At 34.0% G+C, this 22,798-nt stretch overlaps 2 protein-coding genes across 2 annotated transcripts; both read left to right on the plus strand.

Moving 5' to 3' along the window:
- Nucleotides 1-2,116: 2,116 nt before the first annotated feature.
- On the plus strand, nucleotides 2,117-4,423 carry LOC132749242 (uncharacterized). Its single transcript, XM_060738963.1, has one exon. The coding sequence runs from the start codon at nucleotides 2,669-2,671 to the stop codon at nucleotides 3,689-3,691; it is 1,023 nt and encodes a 340-aa protein (XP_060594946.1). The 5' UTR covers nucleotides 2,117-2,668; the 3' UTR covers nucleotides 3,692-4,423.
- Nucleotides 4,424-7,987: 3,564 nt separating this feature from the next.
- Nucleotides 7,988-22,645, plus strand: LOC132749241 (YTH domain-containing family protein 3-like). Its single transcript, XM_060738962.1, has 5 exons — nucleotides 7,988-8,211; nucleotides 8,363-8,387; nucleotides 10,163-10,260; nucleotides 13,847-15,280; nucleotides 19,787-22,645. Exons 1-5 carry the CDS (start codon nucleotides 8,191-8,193, stop codon nucleotides 19,808-19,810), a joined length of 1,602 nt encoding a protein of 533 aa, XP_060594945.1. The 5' UTR covers nucleotides 7,988-8,190; the 3' UTR covers nucleotides 19,811-22,645.
- Nucleotides 22,646-22,798: the final 153 nt, after the last annotated feature.

Here is a 22,798-nt window from a genome sequence, read left to right on the forward strand (position 1 = left end):
GACAAGTTTGACTGACTAATAAGATTTTGCAACTCGGACTGATAGCCCACATGCAAGAGCATTCTTTCCAGCTTTTCAAAGATGATTTTTAAAAGAAATTTTAGCCAACAGATTGTGGATCTTCTTCAATTCTCTAAATACTCCAAACTGGTGAAATATAAATAACATTATAATACAAAGTGATATTCAGTTTATAATAGAGAACAAATCATTTTATTTTGAATTGCCTTTTTACTAAGGGTAGGTTAAGTGGAGTGGGGGGACTCTATTTTTATCCTTTTTCACAGGTTACCCGACTGTATTTTGTCCATATTTTAAAGTATATGTCACATGTGCGGTTTGATGAAAAAGGGCCGTATTTTTTTTAATGGCCTTAGCTTGTCCAACTTTTTAAGAAGTTGGCTCATATGAGATGGCTTTATTTAACTTGTTTTATATGCCAACCTCACATAACCCGCTAGCTTCTTCTTACAAAATTAACAGTATTTTTTTTAACTTTACAATACAAAAAAAGAAATATATTTATAAGACACATAATGCCTCAGAAATAAGAAAGTTTGACAAATGTTGGCTTTGTTACGTTCTTATCACCTGAAAAAAGAAGTTCTGAATATAAAATTGTTTGCCATAAAAGTATCAACATGTAAATGAAATATTACCTTGACTTCAATACAAAATACTAGAGTCTAAATGAATGTTACTTTATCAATTGCTAAAAAGCTACACAAGTAAAAGATTGCTCAGGCAGCTAATTATAGTAACTTTTTGAGAACTTTACCAGGGCGCCAAGATAAAAAAACTTTAGAGAAACAATATGACTATCTCGGTTGTTGTTTCGTGCTATTTTGTGATTTACCTGCATAAACATACGACAATGTTTGTTTTTTGTGCTAATCATACATGGATTTAGGTGGCCTAGCGGTTTCAGTTCGATTATGGACTAAACTATATATAGCCTGATTAGTATAAAATGACATCTTAATTTGTAATGACTTTTCCCCATTTTCGTTATGTCGTATGCGCACATGCATAAGTTTCTCGCGTTTCTTAAAAAAATGATGGAAATCCCTAACCCATTTTTTAATAGAGAACGTTGTACGGTTACTTAAGTTTATTACTAGACCATTACTTGAAATGTTCATACACACATGTTTTAGCTCACCTTAGATAACAACGTGCTCATGGTCACTCATTTGTCTGTCCACTTGTCTTGACAGGATATCTTGTCCTAAACTACTTAGTCAATTTCACCAATACTTTATAAGAATGTTTTCTATTTTGATCCTGTGTCAAAGTCGTTCCTAAAATTTCATTCTATGCATTTACTCTGGTTGCCACGGCAATCAAAAGGAAAAACAACATGGGTCCTGTCCGGGGGGAGTGGGGGGGGGGTAATTAGATTTTGTTTTGTACGTTCCGTAGAAACTTAAAAAAATCTGAAACCACAAAGGCTTTATAGCTTTGTCTACCGGACTTCTACCAAGTTTGTTCTGTCTACCGGATTTCTACCGAGTTTGTTTAAGTGATAGCCTTGGAGTATTACAAGTATTTCAAGTCCGAAAGATGACCGCCGCCATTCCTGTATAAACGTGATTAACCACGCACTATGTTTAGGGTTGATCAAGGGGTAGAATGTGAAGAGGTTGCACACTTGGTTCATGTGAGCGAAATGGTCGCAAACTTGACAAATGGCTTCCGAGTCATGAATATTTATAACGCCCTCACGAATTTTCTTCATGTAAGCGGGTTGAATGTTATTTTGATTTTTTTAAATATACCCATTCCTTATAAATGACAATTTTTATGACAAACTAGGTCCTTGGTTTCAGCTTCCTAGCTTCTAATTTGACGAAGTTAATAAAGATATAAACTGGTCATGTACATATTTTGAGGTTTGACAAGTGACTGATCAGTTTTGTCTACTCATCTATTAAAATCTTTAAGTTTTAAAGTCAATCAAACAAAACAATATGTGTTTCTTTCAATACTGTACATCATATACATATTAGTACATGAAATCATTTGAAAGGAACACAAAAATAAATGATAAAAACTAAATCAACTTTAGAATAAATGAATTTATAAAAAATAATAATAATAAAACGCATAAGAGAAGTACGGAATGTAATACAGAATGTTTGTAAATAATTACAAGTACATGATGTTTGTACGTACGTTACTTATATAGAGGAAATTGTGATTTTCATAAAAAAGAACGCGGTGGAAGTCAGTTGGTTAATATGTTAATCGTGTTAGTCCATCATTTCTGTGGCAATACGATTTACAATGAATTAGTATTATTGAAATTTTGAAGTAATTTCGCAATAACAAGTTTTGACAAGTGCCGTGAAAATTGGTAGGAAAAGTTATGCAAATTTAAGACTAAATGCAAACAAAGTTTGCCGATATTCTAAATAAATACTTAACAACTAGTATGGTTTATATAAAATCGGTGAATTTAAAAATCTATACATTAATAGCTATACCAAGTATTGGATTTCTTTTAACCTTGTGGCTATCTAAATTACTAGTTTTATATACCTATTAAACACATGAAAAAAACTGAATGTTTCCTCTATGTCGTTGCTTGTCGTTGCTTTTATTTATGTATAAGGAAAGTTTCCCTACTTACGTAGTAACGGATTTAGTTAAATAGTGATTCGTAATTATGGAGAAATTAAAAGAGAGGATTGTAAAATGTTTCACACCAAGACCTCACACAGACTTACAGTCAGAGATCATCAACATAATAGCTGCTCCAATATATTTATATACCATAACTGGGGTATTTTATCACTCTTTCTTCTACATCATGCCTTATTACTATGATAGCAGCTCCTGGACATTATTCTGTCAAAAGTGTTTCTTAGCGACTATATATTTCGAAATGATGTCTAACTGGTTATGCATACATTTAGTCGATAACTCGCTAAAAACTCAAGTTAAACATTCAACATTCAATGACAGAAATAATCAGGGAGCTACCAAAACAGATTTAGAAAGTGGTATCGTTGCTGATAAACATACACCAACTAGAAAAGGGAAAATCGGAACTATTCCAGGACCGGTTTCAGCTCCGCCCACACCAAAGCGTAGATCTTATTGGTCGTGGCATCTGTGTACAAAGTGCGATCTCAATGCCCCTCCCCGCTGCCATCATTGTCCTTTCTGTGATAACTGTGTCTTAAAACGTGACCATCATTGTTTCTTCACGAGGAGATGTGTTGGTTTTTACAATCAGAGACATTTTGTGGTGTTTCTTGTATGGGCGGTATTTGGTACGGTTTATACAACAGCTCATTTTATCCCATACTTATTGCACGTGTTTCTTGTATCGGCGTGGGATTTATTTGCGCCGTTTGCATTACTACGTGCATGTTTCGGCTATGGAGACTTTACAACAGCAAACATTATGTTTATTTTTACCTTCAATTTGTTATTTGTGATGTTAAGCTCTGCGTTTCTATTCGAACAAATTGATTTAATTAACACCGGAATAACCCAATTTGAACAGAAAAAGGTAGATACAAAGAGACTGGTAATTTCTGACCCGAGACATATTAATGACAAAGTAAAAGCCGTTCTTGGACATAATTATGCTTCATCATTCGTCATCCCCATTATGCACTTAGTTTATCCACCTCATGAAAATCCATTTCAATGGCCGGAGCATAAAATCTACAAGAAATGAGGAGAAAAAAACAATCGTCATTACTCTGACCTTTCATTTGAATAACAATAAACTTACCCACAAAAATTGACATGTGCTATTTTGGTAACAACTATGTTGTAGTGAAAATCTTATTGTATCCTTTAATCTGATAATTCAAATTGGACTGGTCACGGATCTATGCATATAGGGGATGTAAGACTATTTCTAATACATGTAATTATATGTCAACTAAGAACAAGAAAAAAAGTATATAATTTTGCTAAAGTTGCTTAAAGATGCTTAAAGATTAAAAATGCTTTTACGTTAAAGAAACAAAACCCTGGAAAATATTACTGTTTCTTAAATGTTCGAAATAATTAATATAATACTTTAGCTTTTTATTATCATATTGTTATGATAAGTTTTTGTTACTATGGCCAACTATATATACACTGTGTACATAATTAATAATAGTTTATTATATATAAATTTAACATTTTTATAGTATATTATCATTGTTTTATTTTGAGGTAAAACAATGATTAAAACATATTTCTAGTATTGTCATTGTGTATCAAGCTGAACAATTAAATAAATATAAAAGTGACCGTTTGTTAGGATAGTTGGTTTCATTATTAGAGTGCGAAGAACTGATTTTCTGCTATGGTATGCATTGACCAACATACTCGTATCTTACTGCCAAACAAGTCAATTTATAGATTTACTTATTACTTACCCAATGTTTTAATTAATGTCACAAACTTGTGGTAAGCTTTTATATATACTCTTTATTTCCGCTTTTCAGCGATTACAACATATACAACATGAAATATATATACAAACATATGATACATGATTATGACAAATGTACATTTATATATTATTAAAGAGAGATAATAATTAAGTTCAAGTTAAATGGTTTCATATACTTGTATAAGCTTCTATATGATTATATTTCTATATGATTATATTAGCATTACATCAAAGGTTATCTTAGAGCAATAAGTATTTAAGCGTAACAATAAAAAACACATTTATATAATTGTTTTATACATATTTCATGTTTAAATTTCATTTGAGTTATCATACTGATAATGCAATGTAATTATATATGGTTAAAATGCCTCAGTATTCAACCTAGTATCACACATCTTACCGAAACGAAATATAAGCTATGTAAGTTAGGTAATACCGCTTAAATATTTTCTGTCATTTGAAGTTTGAAGTACTTGTATTTATTTAAATAAAACGTTTAGTTATTAAAAACTAAACAATCGTATATAAACTTACAAGCACTTTGTATGAAGTCTTTTTGGAGAAGTTCAGCTATGTCATATATATCCAAGGCACGAGGATTTAAAATAGTTCTTAAAAACGTCTCGCTGTTACATCCTTTCAGGAAGTTACTGAGTTCACAACTATATTGTTTTTCAACACTATTAAGGAAAGTTGTTCGAGTCTTTTTAAGTGAAATACATAGAGGATATTCATGTTTTGTCTATAAATACATGATTTATTTTCATCGAGTGGTATGAAAATAAATATTTCATGAGTGGCGGTAGCCACGAGTGAAATATGATAATTTCATGACACAAGATGTAAATAAATCCTGCATAAATAGAAAAAAAACCTTGAATTTTCTGTTTATTTTTATAGTTACATTTTTCTCTTTTTTTTGACATCACAGTTTGAAAGACTTTCCCTTAAATTTTGTGTCCTGGCAGAATTTAAAAGAAAGTAGTCCGGCAAGACACCAGTGAAAATACGGAAAATATGTTTCACTGCAGTGAAAAATAAATTTTTACAATGAAAATACGGAAAATGAAAATACGCATTTTATTTCATCAATATTTCTCAATATTTCATTTGTAAGTATATAATAAATTTTGATATTACATGGAGATTTAGGTCACTTGTTTGATAACCACACTTCTTGCATGTTTTTACATCACTTTGCTTTGCCTCAACAAGAACTTTAGCAGTACATAATGCATGTTTTATTGAGTTTAAAGAGTCGGAATTTCTCCATAATATTGATGGGCTTATATCGGTATGTAAAGTTTTAAAGCGTACAAAATCATCATCGCTATTCATTCTTTCTGACCAATGCTGTGTATGATATTTGCGTATAGCGTTAAAAACTGTTCGTTTCCATTGTAACTTGTCAGGAAAGATTGCTGTTTGTAAGTAGGATTCAATCATATGGAAAAGGTTATATTTTCTTAGTCAATTTATAGATTTACTTATTACTTACCCAATGTTTTAATTAATGTCACAAACTTGTGGTAAGCTTTTTGTGTTTCATTTAGTATTATCAAAAAATAAACAATAACCATTTCATGCAATTACGGTACTATTATAAAATGTTATAAAATGTATTGCAAAATAATAATTCACCATTTGATTATATTTATAAGTAATAAAGTTGTTACAACAGTTACTGTATTTAATACTTATTTATATTTAAGATTTTTATGTTTGAATTGCAGATCCCAATTCCTCGTCCAAAAAACGCGTTATATTGGATATGCTATAAAATACATGTTTTTTTAAATCTGGAGAATGCAGCAATATATTCAAATAAAAGATATGCGCCCAACGGGGTACTCGAACCCACGACCCTCAGATATAATTTAAGAGGTATTTCAACATGCTCTACCGACTGCCGACAAGACGTGCGCTTGGTACGGTACGATAACTCTGAAGGACTGAAAATATGACAATATATTATAGTTATATGCCTTAAAGGACACTTATACATGTATATATAAAGTTTTAACAAGATTTACCGTACGGTTTATGTATAAAATGTTTCCCTATGTGTTTGACCAATTTCCAACTTAAAAAGCCAAATTCAAAATATCCCTTAAATTTATCATAATGAGGGTCTCAAAAGAATATTAGTTGATCTTGTCAAAATTAAATACTTTTACCGCGTTGTTTTGACTTTATTAGACTTTTAAAATAATGGGTACCATATATTTGTTATTAAATATAGCATTACTTAGCTAAAATTGTAGATAACATGTAGATGTTACGCCAACAATAACGTGTAGAGTGAAGAAAGAAACAATTCTTTTTTAACTTTGAGAACTATACTACACAAAGGTATCGGTATAGGCTATGGATACTCTCCGAACCAAATGTATTTAATGCAAGAAAGGTTATTAAACGTTGTAAGAGCAAAAGTGTAAGAAAAAATGCACCAGTGACCTGGACTCCGGTAATCCCTAACTCCAGCCAGTTAGAGGATAACCGAAAATACCTAGCTAGTCATCGGTTAATTAATAAAGTATATAAATCATATCCAAATGTGTAAAAAGCATATTAAGTAGCATAAATGGAGACAAAATGCGCGCGTAAAATTGCTGTGAATGAATGGCCCCAAATCACTTGCATGCTCTTTAATTACAGCACGGGCGACACGACTTAGTTTGTATGAAGTAAGTTGCCGGTGTCCTGACTAAAGCAGAGGGAACTGACCCATATAATTATGCGGCAGGGATGACGAGGAAGGTGCGCTAGGGTGCGTCAGAAAGGCAGGCATTTGTTGCTGGTATAACAGCCCCCCTCCCCTCCCCCCCTATTAATTATGTTCGGGTTATTGAACATTTACATTCTCATTGACCTACTTTTGGCTCAATTTACCTGTAACGTTCATTTCATAAAAAGAGTGGGCAGTCTTTTTATATTTTAAGCAGATTTTAAAATTTATCACAAACATTTTCCAACATGAACTGTTGGTCAATCACCATTTTAACAGTCAATATTTTGAAATATAGATCACAGACACTTGGGGTTTGGAGCTCAAAACGCCTTTAAAATCCAAATAAAATGCATATTTGTCAATCCCAGCACATGTACTGATCATATATATCAAAAAAACTTAATATAAGCCGTTTTGAAAAAAAATCATATTTAAACATCTATATTATTATACATTTTTGTAGATGTTGAAATATGATTTTTTTTTCAAAACAGCTTATATAAGTTTTTTTTATATATATATGATCAGTACATGTGCTGGGATTGACAAATATGCATTTTATTTGGATTTTAAAGGCGTTTTGAGCTCCAAACCCCAAGTGTCTGTGATATAGTTCTAATAGTCAGTTCAGCACAACTTGACTATGAAAATATGAGCATAATGTCATTTTAACTTTATCACCACTTAATAGTACAAAATTTACCCTTTATGGGCATGACTGGTGGCTTATCCACGGTCCGTAAGGTCCGGTCCCTACTCGATTTCCTTTACACGTACATACTCATCCGTGTTAGTTTTATCAATTCGGTGTTTTTGCTGACGTCAACACGGATGTCACGTGGTAGTCCGCGGGAGCGAGGCACATGCGTACTCGCCGCCATTGTTACACGATCGAGGAAGGAGATATTTGGAGTTAAAGTGTAGTTTTGTGCCTATATAAACAATCAAACATCATACGACTGCTGTACTCTTAAAAATAAACACCCCATACAAACTTTAAAGACTATATTTTAATTAAGGTTTGACTAAGCGTGTCAAAAATCTCTGTGGAATGTCTACGAGTGTTGATCAGGTAACATGAAAAAGATGGCGGACAGGCGTGATTGATGTTATTCAAAACGATGTGAATTTTATATCCTTGTCGATAGTTTATCTATCGATTCTTTATTTTGTTAACTTCTATACATTATTTTTTTCCATTTCATATGATGTCACACTTACAGAGAGGCAAAGGTCAGCCAAACCAAGGTGTGTATGTTTTTATAATGCGAAACGTATCGTGACCTGTAAACTTGCAGTCATCACTGTAACATTTTAATCTCCCCTTAAAGTACAGACATTTCCCATTTATTTCAATTGCTTTGTCAGTATTTAAATATTTATAGAATTATTTAAGGTAATGCCTCATTCATAACTGGGTCTTTCAAATTTAATCCTAAGAAAAAAACGGCTGATTTTATGAAAAAAATGCTCAGCTTACAATTGCATGGACCAAGTCATTTGATTAAGTTATTGTCATTGATCTGGCATATCGTATCACCCTACTTAGTTTATTTATTCAATTTTGTTAATGCGTCCGGACAAATTTAAGCAAATGATATATGCAGAAACCTGGCTGTGAAATCTACGCATTCAGCAGCAATAAACATGCATATCAGGACGCTGGATCATACGTCACTGAGAACCCTGTAATGATATCAATTTCATGATATGATTTAATGAGAAGAACAAATACAACTATTGTATTTAAGATACAATTTACAATAAGTAATTAAAAAATCATATCCGAATTTGAGAAAGGCATATATATGTCTATCTATCGGAAATGGACAAAAGCCATCCCGTGAAAATGACAGGGTGGACAAAAGCTCTTCCTTGAAAATGACAGCAATTAACATACATATATATTTTTGCTACTGGAGGGCTTTTGTCTGCCTCGTTACTTTCATGGGAGGGTTTTGTCCGCCCTGTCATTTGAAGGGCTTTTGTTTTACATGCAAAAGCAGTGTCTATTCTAGGACGCGCGATTGCGCGATTCACGCTAGTATTTAACAGATCGCGCACAATTCAAAATCATGTGCGTGAAAATCGCGCATCTATAAAAAAAGTTAATAAAACCGTAAAACTTCCATCCCGCATTATATTTGGTTGTTTTGTTTACATTTACACCGAAAACTGAAGGGAGGTAACTGTAAGCTAATTATAATAATTTAGTACCGTATGGTACTGGTTACGTGAGTTGACGGAAATTAACGGAATGTTCCGTATCGACCGGAACTAGTGTGCTAGGTCTGACAGTTGGGCGCCATTTAAGTGTAGTAAATAATCAAGAAAAATGAGGCAATTCCTAGCTTGGCTACGATCTAGACGTGGAAGATAGTTCGATTATTTGTATTGCCAATCCCTTTATAATCAATCGGGGCAGTTCTGTAATAATTTGTTTTCGTTTAAAAATTCAGGGGGGACAACTTCTGCTGCCTTAAATAAATATTATCGTTTTAATTATTTCATCGGTTGAACGCCTCAGTGTAAACTTAATGCAGACGATTTAACATTGGCAGTTTATATTGGCACCCTTTGATTTTGAAAATCGCCCCCTTTTTTGAAATAGAGGGGGGAAAATCACCCCTATTTTTCAATTCCTAGAATAGACACTGCAAAAGAGCTTTTCAGAGGGTAGCCGGTAGTAATGTGTAAGTGAAGGGGAAATGGTTTTATCAGTGGCTGATGTCTTTCATATTGGTAGGAACAGAGGGGTCTTTCAACTTGTGTATAGTAATGAGTCACTTTGGTCACTTCACTGTTGCTTAAATTGACTTTTTACAGTTTTGCTCGTGAAACTTTTGTTCATTGACTGTCAACTATATATTATTAAAAATAAAAAGCTGTAATAGCTCATTTACATATTTTATCAGTTTTATTAATCCTGAATAAACAGGATCTTAAGTCTCATAGTTAATAATTGCATGTTAAGTAAGGAATGTCTATAACTTGCTTATCAATTCATTTTGTTTTTACTTAAGTATCGAATGGCACAATCAAAGATGGGGTAAAAGATGAAGAATTTGATCCATACCTTCAGCAGCAGCAACAACAACAGCAACAACAACCACCTATTCAGGTTTAAGACTTTGAAAATATTGTTTAAGATTTTCTAACAGTAAAATGTGTTGACATATATATAGTCTTTGATATATCTAGATATATGCTTTTCTGTCGTCTATTCGTAACTTTTAATTTGAAATATTGCACATGCAATGGGTAAGATACAGATCTGTCTTAGGAAAATTTTAGACCGTCTGATCGATTTTCTACCTGTCTGGTAATTACTTGTACCAAAGTCGTTGAGCTTTTAGTCTTGCCTGCCAGAAATGTTATAGAATTGACATTAAAAATCAACTTGTTTGCACCTATTGATCAGTAAATTTAGGATTTTGGCGAGTAAAAGGTAGGATGAGAAGCTTTTGAAAAATAATTCCAGTACAAGAAAAATATGTTTTATTTGAAAAGTTCTATAAAATTGACATTTCAATATTATCATTCATTTGTAGGAGTCAAAAATCAACCCTTGGGGAATAAAAGCCTTGTGCCAAGTATTGAATAGCATTGTCATGTTTTACTACAACAAAATTAAGAGTAAAAGAAGCATGTTTACAAATTACAGTGAAGATTGTTATATCACAAAAAAATCTATGCATTGAAATGCTCAGTTGTTGCGCAGAACAGCATGCTTAAAAAAGATTGGCAAAGTTAAAATCATACACCTGATTTTACAGAGTTGCGGCAACATAGGGATCACTTCTTTGTCCTTCCTTCTGTCTGTCCGTCAGAAAAGTTGTCCGGACTATTCCTCACAAACTACTCGTGTAATTTTATCCAAACTTTACAGTCCCAGATTGATTAATACCAACTGTAGTTATGCATGTTGTTGGCAATTTCAAGTTCAATGATTTTTGTCAGTTATGGTCCTTAAATGATTTTTATACGCCCGTTTGAAAAACGGGACGTATTATGGGAACGCCCCTAGCGGTCGGGCGTATGGGCGGGCGGCGTCCAATTTTGTCCGGAGCATATCTCCTACATGTATGGAGGGATTTTAATGAAACTTCATAGAAATGTTCACCACTATGAGGAGCAGTGTCGCGCACATGAACCAGGTCTCTAGGTCAAAGGTCAAGGTCACACTTAGAGCTCATTGAAAAATGCTTGTCCGGAGCAAAACTTCCACATGTATAGAGGGATTTCAATATTACTTGGCACAAATGTTCACCATTGAAAGGCGGAGTGTCGCGCGCAAGATTCAGGTCCTTGCGGCCAAGGTCAAGGTCACACATAGAGGTCAAAGTTCAGATAAAAATATGAAGATGTGTATATGGACCATTTATTCATCATTTATTGAGGGATTGTAACACAAATGGTCATTATCAAGACTATGGCTGTGATACATATAATTTAGGTCAATATATACAAGGTCAAGGTCACTAAAGATGATGAAATATCCAGATTTTGTCCGGAGCATATCTCCTACACGCATGGAGGGATTTTAATGAAATTTCATAGAAATGTTCACCATTATGAGAAGCCATGTCACGCACATGAACTAGGTCAAAGGTCAAGGTCACACTTAGAGCTCATTGAAAAACGCTTGTCCGGAGCAAAACTTCCACATGCATAGAGGGATTTCAATATAACTTGGCACAAATGTTCACCATTGTGAGGCGGAGTGTCGCGCACAAAATTCAGGTCCCTGCAGCCAAGGTCAAGGTCACACATAGAGGTCAAAGTTTAGATAAAAATATGAAGATGTGTATAGGGACGATTTAATCATCATTTATTGAGGGATTGTAACACAAATGGTCATTATCATGACTACGGCTGTGACACATGTACTTTAGGTCAATATATGCAAGGTCAAGGTCACTAAAGATGGTGAAATATCCAGATTTTGTCTGGAGCATATCTCCTACATGTATGGAAGAATTTTTATAATACTTTATGGAAATGTTCACCACCATGATATGTATTGCTCCATGCATGATCCAGGTCTCAAGGTCAAGGTCACACTTAGAGCTCATTGAAAAACGCCTTTGGAGCAAAACTTCTACATTCATAGAGGGATTTCAATATAACTTGGCACAAATGTTCACCATTGTGAGGCTGAGTGTCGCACGCAAAATTCAGATCCCTGCGACCAAAGTCAAGGTTACACATAGAGGTCAAAGTTCAGATAAAAATTTGAAGATGTGTATAGGGACCATTTAGTCATCATTTATTGATGGATTGTAGCACAAATGGTAACTATCATGACTACAGGTGTGACACATTTAATTTAGGTTAATATTTGCAAGGTCAAGGTCACTAGAGATGATTAAATATCCAGATGTTGTCCGGAGCATATTTTCTACATGCATGGAGGAATTTTAATGTTACTTTATAGAATTGTTCACCACCATGAGACGTAGTGCCCTGCACATGAACCAAGTCTCTAGGTCAAAGGTGAAGGTCACAGTTAGAGCTCATAGAAAAATGCTTGTCTGGAGCAAAACTTCTACATGCATAGAGGGATTTCAATATAATTTGGCACAAATGTTCATCATTGTGAGGCTGAGTGCCGTACATAAAATTCAGGTCCCTGCGACCAAGGTCAAGGTCACACATCCTGTGCATATCTTCCCTACTGATTTGTTTTAAGGTTCATTTAACAACACTGTGCCAAGAATAAAAACTTGCTTGCTAGATAACACTTATCCATAATGCCCCCATCTCCATCTAAAGCTTTCGTAAACGGGCGTATTTTGTGACTATGGCACCCTTGTTATTTTTTAGCTCATCTGAGCTAGCTCAGGGTGAGCTTTTAGGATTGTTGAATGTCCGTCGTCCGTCCACACTTGTTCGTTAACACTCTAGCGGTCACATTTTTGCCTCAATCATCATCAAACTTTGTCAGGATGCCTATCTATGTAATAGCTTGTATGAGTTCCAACATGGGTCATCTCGGATGAAAAAACTAGGTCACAGAAGCTAAAAATAGAAAAACCTTGATAACACTCTAGTGGTCACATTTTTGCCTCAATCATCATCAAACTTTGTCAGGATGCTTGTCTAGGTAATAGCTCAGATGAGTTCCAACATGGGTCATCTCGGATGAAAAACTAGGTCACAGGAGCTAAAAATAGAAAAATAATGCTAACACTCAAGTGGCTACTGTTTTGATCCAAATGTCCTGGAAATTGGTCTGAAAGTTTGTTATGATGATTTCTAGGTCAAGTTCGAATATGGGTCACCTGGGGTCAAAAACTAGGTTACACTGCCCAAATATGGAAAAACCATGTTAACACTCTAGTGGTCACATTTTTGACTCAATTATCATCAAACTTGGTCGGGATGCTTGTCTAGGTAATTGTTCGGATGAGTTCGATAGGTCAGGTGAGCAAACTAGGGCCATCTTGGATCTTGTTTATCAAAAGCACATAAATCATTAACCTTGCCAAAATAACCCTTAGAAAAAGAAATTACTCATTTGAAGCTAAAAATCCATTTTTTTCTCTTAAGAATTTTTTTAAATGGTTCATATACAATACAGTTATTTAAGATGTTCCCGATTTTAGGATAAACAAAATGTATCAATTTTATTTTGAAAAGTCTTCAAGGCAATCTGAGTTTTGTTATTTTGGTAGGAATTCAATTTTAATGCTTTTAAATTTCAGGGTTACGGACCAGGAACAATGTCAAGTCCTATAACTGATCCCTTTATGCCGAACTATTACAACCCCTCTATGTCATTTCCTTATCTTGGGCAAGGACTTGGTGATGGAGCATGGTCGAATGGCGGTGATACGTCAATGTTTTCAGCAGTGGGAGGATATGACTATAATGGAATGTTTAGTGGTTTCGGGTATCCTCAGTTTTGGGGTGAATATCAACCAAGTGAATATTGGGGACAAAATGCAACAGCACAAGGTCAAGGTCGTAAGGATGCAAGGGGTTATACAACAGAGGACTATTATAGGATGGATAATATGGTGCCAACTGATCCATATTCTGCTATGAATGGTGATATGGAGCGTGATCCTGCAATAGCTAGTATGGAGCAGGGTTTGAAAGGTATGAACATTGGAATGGAAAATCAAATAGAAGGGGCTCCACCAAATGACCTTCAACATGCATCCATAGATCCTTCAATGCAGACTGGAAATGTTCAGCATTCTGGTTCATCTCAAGCACCTAAAAAGACCTCGTGGGCTGCTATTGCAAGTCAGCCAGCACGCCCTCAGCCACAGAAGCCGAGGTCTATTCCTCGTGCACCAGTGAATCCCAGTAGGCAAAACAACTTGGACATTGGTACATGGGACAGTAATAAGAACTCTGCTGCTGGTGGTGGCAGGCAGCCTGCTCCCCAGCAGCCAAGGACTTGGAGTGCTCCAAGATCTACACGCTCTGCTACAAATTACAGTAGTGCTGGAAATTCTGGGAACTCTAATCCACCACCTAGTTCTTCTACTGGAAACGCTGGACTGTCTAATATTAGTGCTCCCTCAACTGGTGGCGCAAACGGCACTGCTCATCCTGTGTTAGAAAAGTTGAAATCAGCAAATCAGTATAATCCAAAGGACTTTGCAATCAATACTAAGGGCGCTAGATATTTCATAATCAAGAGTTACTCTGAAGATGACATTCATCGTTCAATCAAGTATAGCATTTGGTGTTCGACAGAACATGGAAATAAGAGACTAGATGCTGCATTCAAGGAACGAGAGGGAAAGGGTCCTGTTTACTTATTGTACAGTGTGAACGGTTCTGGCCACTTTTGTGGTGTTGCCCAAATGAATAGTATGGTGGACTATAGTCAGAGTGCTGGTGTGTGGGCACAAGACAAGTGGAAAGGTCAAATTGAAGTGAAATGGATCTATGTGAAAGATGTGCCAAATAGTCAGCTGAGGCACATCCGTCTGGAAAATAATGAGAACAAGCCAGTAACAAATTCACGTGACACACAAGAAGTGCCACCAGAAAAGGGAAAGCAAGTGTTGAAAATAATGCACAACTATAAGCACTCAACATCAATTTTTGATGATTTTGGACACTATGAGAAGCGTCAAGAGGAAGATCAGGGTCCCCCTACCAAGCCTAAGTCTCAGTCGGTAGGTAGTCCGTTACAAAATGGATATTAAATAGCTGATTTGTTGTATTAAACCTGAATTAACTTGTATTTTATGTAGCCTGAAGGCCTTGAACATAGTGATTTTATATTATAGACTACAGTTCACTGTTTCATTAATTAGACCATTGGAAAATAACTGTAACAATGATATTGTAAGTTTTGTAGACTAAATACCTCTGGGACTAGTGAAAAGTTGGGTTTTTGGAAATTGGAAGGTTCCGGAATTCAAAAGTTCAGAATTAAGTAGTGAAACATCAGCTGTTTTAGTAAGACATAATGAGAACAAAAAGCAGAATCTGATGATTGTTAATGAGTTTATTTATTATCATCAACATGTATTATAACTGATTTGTTTACACAATAGGATAAAGTTATTGTTACACTCTAGTGCTTTAGCTTGTTTAATATAGTACCAAGTGCAGTGTATTTTTTTCCTTATATAACTGATGCCGGAAAATGGCAACATTTCCAATAGAAAATAGACAGCAAATTTCCCAATTTATAAAGTTCTGATAAATTCCCAAAATAATGCTAAAATTTCCTCAAAAATTTGCAAATTTAACCATATTGATAAGTGATATACGATAAAAACCAAGTATAACCACACAAGTGATTTTCGTACCCAGTTCATTCGTACTTTTAATGTTTCACACCTAAACATTATTTAAGTACATTTGTTATTATGATTATCTTCTTTTAAACTTTATGTAGCAAAAATTATCATTAAAGTTAATAATACATGGTTTTAAAGTGTACATTATGCGAAATTTCCATGTCTCCCTGGATAAAAGAAATTCCCAATAAAAATTTTGCATTTAATATAAAATTCCCAATTTGAGTCAAACCGCTTGATTTTTTCCCAATCTGTCCAGCATCGGCACCATTCCCAAAGTAGAGGAAAAAACACTGCAGTGTTAAATCTAGACTGAATTCTATGGGGCCCCATAAACTTAGCAAAAGATGGTCACATGAGACAATTTGGGGAACACACTTATTATGAACATCAAATTAAAATAAAAGATAACCCAACTTTCTAGGTAGATTGTTTCCACAAAAGATATACAGTTATTGCTTTATTAAACATAATTTAAAAAATATAAAATAACAAATGCACATGAATGTTTTATAATCTCAAGTGAAATAGTCCTTCACATTCTTTTTTCCGGATTTTGGAAGTAAATTTTTTTTGAAAAAAAAAAACCAAATTTTACCAGAAAATTGTTAGGAATTCAGAAGTTCTAGTCTCAATCAGTTAAATAATAGGTGTGAAAGCAACTAGCTAACAATAGAATATAGATGGATACCAATGTATAATTAATTTTTTGTTGAATTATTGATGTTATTGAGAAACTACACATCAAACCCTGAGTCAGATTAACTAATTGTACTAGGTCCACTTTTCGAAGAAAAAAATTCTATTGCTACAGTCATAATAATAACTGCCATTGTTATTGTTGAGCCATTGCCCGTGCCAACTGCAAAACTCAAATGTTTGTCATAATTATGCCCCCCTTTAAAAAAGTGGGGGTATATTGCTTTACATTTGCCTGTCTTTCCATAGACCAAATGGTTTCCAATCAATAACCTAAGAACGCTTAGGCCTAGGAACTTTAAACTTAGTATGGTAATTTGTCGTGGCCTGTAGATGACCCCTATTGATTTTGGGGTCAAAGGTCAAGGTCACATTGACCTTGTAGGTATAAACGGTTTCCGATCAATAACTAAAGAAGGTTTAGGCTTAGGAACTTTGGCCCTCAAACATCGTAGGTGCATTGGTTGAACCCTTTGATTTTTGGGGTCAAGGGGTCAAAGGTCAACTCTAGGTCAAATTGACTTTCCATGTCAAAATGGTTTCTGATCAAGAACTTGACAACCCATGGGCTATCGGCCCTTAAACTTGGTAGGTGTATTGGACTTGGCCAGTTGGTAACCCCTATTGATTTTGAGTCAAAGGTCAAGGTCATGTTGACCTTAAAGGTAAAAACTGTTTCAGAGCAATAACTTTACAACTCATAGGCTGCTGACTTTTTTCATTATTTTTAATCATTCACAGTAACTATATCAGCACATCAATTGACATAAACAGCACATAAGTATTTGGCATAACAATAACAGTATTTATTTATAATGTCGCACTGCTGAAACTTAAAGCACAATGCCATAACAGATACACAAAAACACATTCCTAAGAGATTCATGCTCAACATTCAAACTACGAAATTTTATACCCTCTAATTTAACTGATATTTATGGATTTGATTCATTTTTATATGCCCGAAAGAATTTCGGACATATTATGTTATACCCCCTGGCGTCCGTCCGTCCGTTAGCAATTTGGTTTCTGGAGCATAACTTAAGTTCCATTTGGCCCACAATATTCAAACTTCATAGGATGATTGTCCATATTGGGTAGAAGACCCCTATTGATTTTGGGGTCACAAGGTCAAAGGTCACTATTACCTTAAAACTGAATTTGGTTTCTGGAGCATAACTTAAGTTCCATTTGGCCCACAATATTCAAACTTCATAGGATGATTGTCCATATTGGGTAGAAGACCCCTATTGATTTTGGGGTCATACGGTCAAAGGTCAAGGTCACTATGACCTTAAAACTGAAAACGTTAGCAATTTGGTTTTCGGAGCATAACTTAAGTTCCATTTGGCCCACAATCTTCAAACTTCATAGGATGATTGTCCATTTGGGTAGAAAACCCCTATTGATTTTGGGATCATAGGGTCAAAGGTCAAGGTCTTTATTACCTTAAAACTGAAAACAGTTTCCGGAGCATAACTGAGGTTCCATGTGGCCCACAATATTCAAACTTCATGGGATGATTGTCCATATTTGGTAGAAGACCCCTATTGTTTTGGGGTCACAAGGTCAAAGGTCAAGGTCACTATTACCTTAATACAGAAAAATACAGTCTCCGGTGCATTACTTAAGTTCCATTTGGCCCACAATATTCAAACTTCATGGGATTATTTTCCATATTGGGTAGAAGACCCCTATTGATTTTGGGGTCACAAGGTCAAAGGTCAAGGTCACTATTACTTAGAAATTGAAAACAGTTTCTTGAGCATAACTTAAGTTCCATTTAGCCCACAATATTCAAACTTCATAGGATGATTGTCCATATTGGGTAGAAGACCCCTATTGATTTTGGGGTCACAAGGTCAAGGTCACTATTACCTTAAAACTGAAAACAGTTTTTGGAATATAACTTAAGTATCATTTGGCCTACTGTGTTTAAACTTCATAGTATTATTGTCCATATTGGGTAAAAGACCCCTAATGATTTTGGGGTCACACGGTCAAGGTCACTATTACCTTAAAACTGAAAACAGTTTTTGGAATATAACTTAAGTATCATTTGGCCTACTGTGTTTAAACTTCATAGTATGATTGTCCATATTGGGTAAAAGACCCCTAATGATTTTGGGGTCACAAGGTCAAAGGTCAAGGTCACTTTTACCTTAGAATTGAAAACAGTTTCTGGGACATAACTTAAAGTTCCATTTGGACCACAATATTGAAACTTCAAAGGAGGATTGTTATTTGAAGCAGGTAATACTTTATTTTAGTCCCATGTCTTACAAATGCTTCATCTTTACTAAAAAAAAAAACACTTTCGGGCATATAATGCTCCGCCTAGCGGTGCTCTTGTTGGACAATAGGACACTTAATATAATAACAAAACTGAGGTGACGATTGATTCAAATTTGACCTAGACTTTCTGATGACCTTGGCCATCAAGGTCAAATACATGTATAGTATGTAAATTATATTTTGTTCAAAGTTGTGTTTTATAGGAGTATTTATGCCCCTTTATAACTTATTTTTTGTCCAAAATGGTTATTTTGACAGATAAGCATTAACACCACATGCAGTGCTCTTGTTAAAAATGATTTTGAAAACATTCTGTGCATCTTGGGTATGAACAGAATGTGAACTAATAGTAGCCTTACAAAAATATACATCTGTCATTAAACTCAAACAATACAAAGGCTTTTGGGGACAACTTGGATGAAAATTGAAAGTAGTAAACTAGTAATAAATATTTTAGGAAGGCAAAAATTTTAAATTACTTCATAGCCAATGGGAATAGAAAATATCCCTATCCCTAAGAATTCTCGCAGTAAATATGTTGGTGCCCTGTTCAAGACTTATTGCTTCACAAGAAAGTACAAGTGCGTGACAAAGTGATGAATCATACAGTTTTTGCGCTATAATTACAGTGACATTGAACAAAATGATGAATCATACAGTATTTGCGCTATAATTACAGTGACATTGAACTTTACCATAGACGTGGTTTCCAGGTTGGGTATCTAGGTTATATTATAAACCTCTTTATATCAGTTCAAACTGGGAGGTTCATAATAATGATATTTGGATAATGTGGTGTATCTAAATGATGTAAAGCGTATGGGTAGGTTAACATGCACTTCCTTTCTATCTGAATTTGATTGTTTGTTTTTGTTTCAGGCAAGCAGACAGCGACAGAATTAAGTGGTGATTCAGGTGGACAAGCAACAAGGAATTATTTGAGAAGAGTGAATATTTTTGTGTAGGCAAACTAGTTGTAGTAGTACTATGTGACTTCAGTGTTCTTTTTCTTTTTATTTCTATTTTTTGTCAAAGACTTCACCATGAAAATTGTTGATGTTAATTGTTGGACATGTTTTTCAAATTACTTTTTTACTTATAAACAAGCATGGACAAAGTGTTAATAAGAGAGTAGATTTTTTCCCTCAAAGAGAACTTCCTGTGGTAAAACAGCTTTCAATCTTATATTTTTCTTTATTATACTTGTCCCCCACATCATTTACATGCATTTAGATTATGGGGTTATGGAAAGTACATTGATTGGATGTTATAAGGAAATAGAATTTGTGCATCATTTTAGCTTAGATTTGTATCATTTTGCATACCTTCATTGTTTTTCTCCTTTTTTCATCATATATAGCTTAATTTCTTCAAATCATTTACCCACATTTCTTCTCTTTAATTCGGTCATACCCAGTCATTCAATAAATGAAGATAACAAGAGTGCTTGCCCTTTATTCAGTTATTTATACAGTGTATTACCTCCCTTAGACTGCAAAAGAGCAAAGGATAACGGAAATAAGACTAGTGAATAACTTTTATGGAAAGTGTTCAAAAACATAAAGAAAGTGAAGTGAAAGAAAAAGAAACAAAGATTTAAGCGTTATGAAAACAATGAAACATATATATATACACTACTACAAAAGTGCTTTCATTCCAGGACAAGTGTGTTTGTGCCAGATTTTTTTTCTTTTTTTTTTCTTGAAAAACAAAATATGTTTTAACAAAAGAAGTATTCAGCACAGACTCGTATGATGAGAAAACTAAGACATGCTAGAAGCAGTGTGTAGTGTGAAAAATAAACTTCAAGAAAAGGAATACACATGGTGCTTGTGTCCAGTGACATACTGGGGGATGCATTGTTATAACTTGTTAGTTCTTTCATTCAAAACTTATAAACAGAAACTATGTGAAAGAGGAAAGAGCTGTGCTCAAAAACATACACTTGTTTTAAGTTTTCATACATATTTCATGAAGGAGTAATGCTCTTTGTTTTTACACGCAAAAAGACAGATAAAAGACTGAATTTTAAAATTTTCTCAACCTTATGTGATAATCTTGGATCCAAAGTAAACATGTCTAGTGTTTTTAGACGTTGTTGAAAGTATTTGAAACTATGGGAATAAAGGACTACAACAAATTTTGAAATGTACAGGTAGATAATTGTGAAACTGGAATAATATGAATGTGAGGTTAGTTTGGTGAAAATCAGTCTAATATTCATGTTGTTTGAAAATAAGTGTATTTGTAAAATTTGACCCCTGCAAACAAAGTTTGAAGGGGATATACTGGAGTCACTTGTCCCCTTGTCAGTCTGTATACAGTGCTTAATTAATACATCTTAAATTCTTAGTATTCCTATTTTTCTGGTTTTCATCTCTGAATCTTGGTAATGCCTTTTGAAATTGCTTTTTGAGGTCAAGTGTTTTGAAGAAGAAAAAATCAGCCTCCTGAGGACTTTGCTTCCCTCTCGTCTACAAAAGTTATATGAATCCTGTGTCTTGGGTCAAAAAATGGTCCCACTTGGGGTCATTTAGTATTATAATTATAGTTAGTTAATTAGATGTATGATTAACAGTGTTTCAATGTTTCAAGTCATCTATAGATTAGCAGTATTAAACTCTTTATCTTATTTTTGACAAAAATAATAAAAATAACCAGAGCTTACATTTCGTTTGAAAATTAATGATTAAAGTTAAAAGTTCATCTGTTAAATGGAATAACAACAGACATGTTTTCATTGACTTAAGAATAGATTTACTTAATTTATCCATATAATATATAACAGTATAAATTGTAAGAAAGGATCATAGTTGTGAAATGTAATAATAAACAAGAAAAGAAAAGCATATTTGAAAAGAAATATGGTTTCATTAAAAGAGGTATGTCACAATTTTAAGAAGGGTTGGTCCAGAAAGAATTGTCATATCATTTAGACTTTTCAGAAAGGAGGTTCTGTATTAGGCATCTAATAAAATATTTTTCGAATAGGTCTCCTCTAATTGAAAGATTGTTGATTTATAGATTTTAAAGTTTTATTTGTGCATATATGGCCCCATCTCAGTGGTTGTCTTGACATGGTCAGAAGTCTTAATATATATATGCTTTTTCTCTTATTAACGGAGGGCCGATTTCACCTACATGTTTTAAGATGACTTTTAACCCTGGTAAAATGATGTGTGTGGGTGGCTTGGTTTGGACAGTGACAGTTATAGTTCTATTTAGTCAGATCACTATTTCTTTATGTAATATTTCTTTAAAACATTTTAAGAAACAATGATATTATATCCAATATGTAGCAATTATTGCAGGCAAGTTGCTAAAAATACTACATTTTCATTTTCAAAAATGTGTATTTTTAAAGCTTTTTAAACTCATCTTTGCTCCTGCAATATTAAGATCTCAAAAAATAAAATCATTTAAATGAGAAATATATTTTATTGAATTCAATGCTACCTGTTTGTCAATCTTAACTAACTTGAATTTTTCGTTGATGAATTATTTAGGTCCTAAAATCGAATCATTTTGAAGAACAAAAGCACAACCAAATATGTTTAAAAATAAACAGACTTCAAGTTATGATTGTATATGCATAAATGTTGAATATATGATTGAAAAATATGTATAAAATCGTTTTGTTTATAGAATGACTGCTGTGTGTACAGCTGTGTTATTTTTTTATAACATGGGCTAACAGTATCACATGATTACCATGAAAAAATAAATGTATACATGCAATGTTGTTGTTGATCATGAAAATTTACTAAACCGTACCACTTGTCCTTCGTTACAGACTCGTTTGTATATACAGCAAAGGGAGAATACGTTGTATAATAAAATATGAAAATCTATTAAAATAGATTATTCGCCAGTTGAAATGAATTCTTTTGT

This window comes from Ruditapes philippinarum, unplaced genomic scaffold (assembly GCF_026571515.1).
Source record: "Ruditapes philippinarum isolate M1 unplaced genomic scaffold, ASM2657151v2 ctg3420_1_1_1_1, whole genome shotgun sequence".
Taxonomy (NCBI): domain Eukaryota; kingdom Metazoa; phylum Mollusca; class Bivalvia; order Venerida; family Veneridae; genus Ruditapes; species Ruditapes philippinarum.

Coding starts and splice junctions, on each gene's coding strand:
- LOC132749241 (XM_060738962.1), top strand. CDS start 8,191: ATGTCTACGAGTGTTGATCAG. Junction 8,212..8,362: donor TGTCTACGAGTGTTGATCAG/GTAACATGAAAA, acceptor TCACACTTACAG/AGAGGCAAAGGTCAGCCAAA. Junction 8,388..10,162: donor CAAAGGTCAGCCAAACCAAG/GTGTGTATGTTT, acceptor TTTTTACTTAAG/TATCGAATGGCACAATCAAA.
- LOC132749242 (XM_060738963.1), top strand. CDS start 2,669: ATGGAGAAATTAAAAGAGAGGATTGTAAAATGTTTCACACCAAGACCT.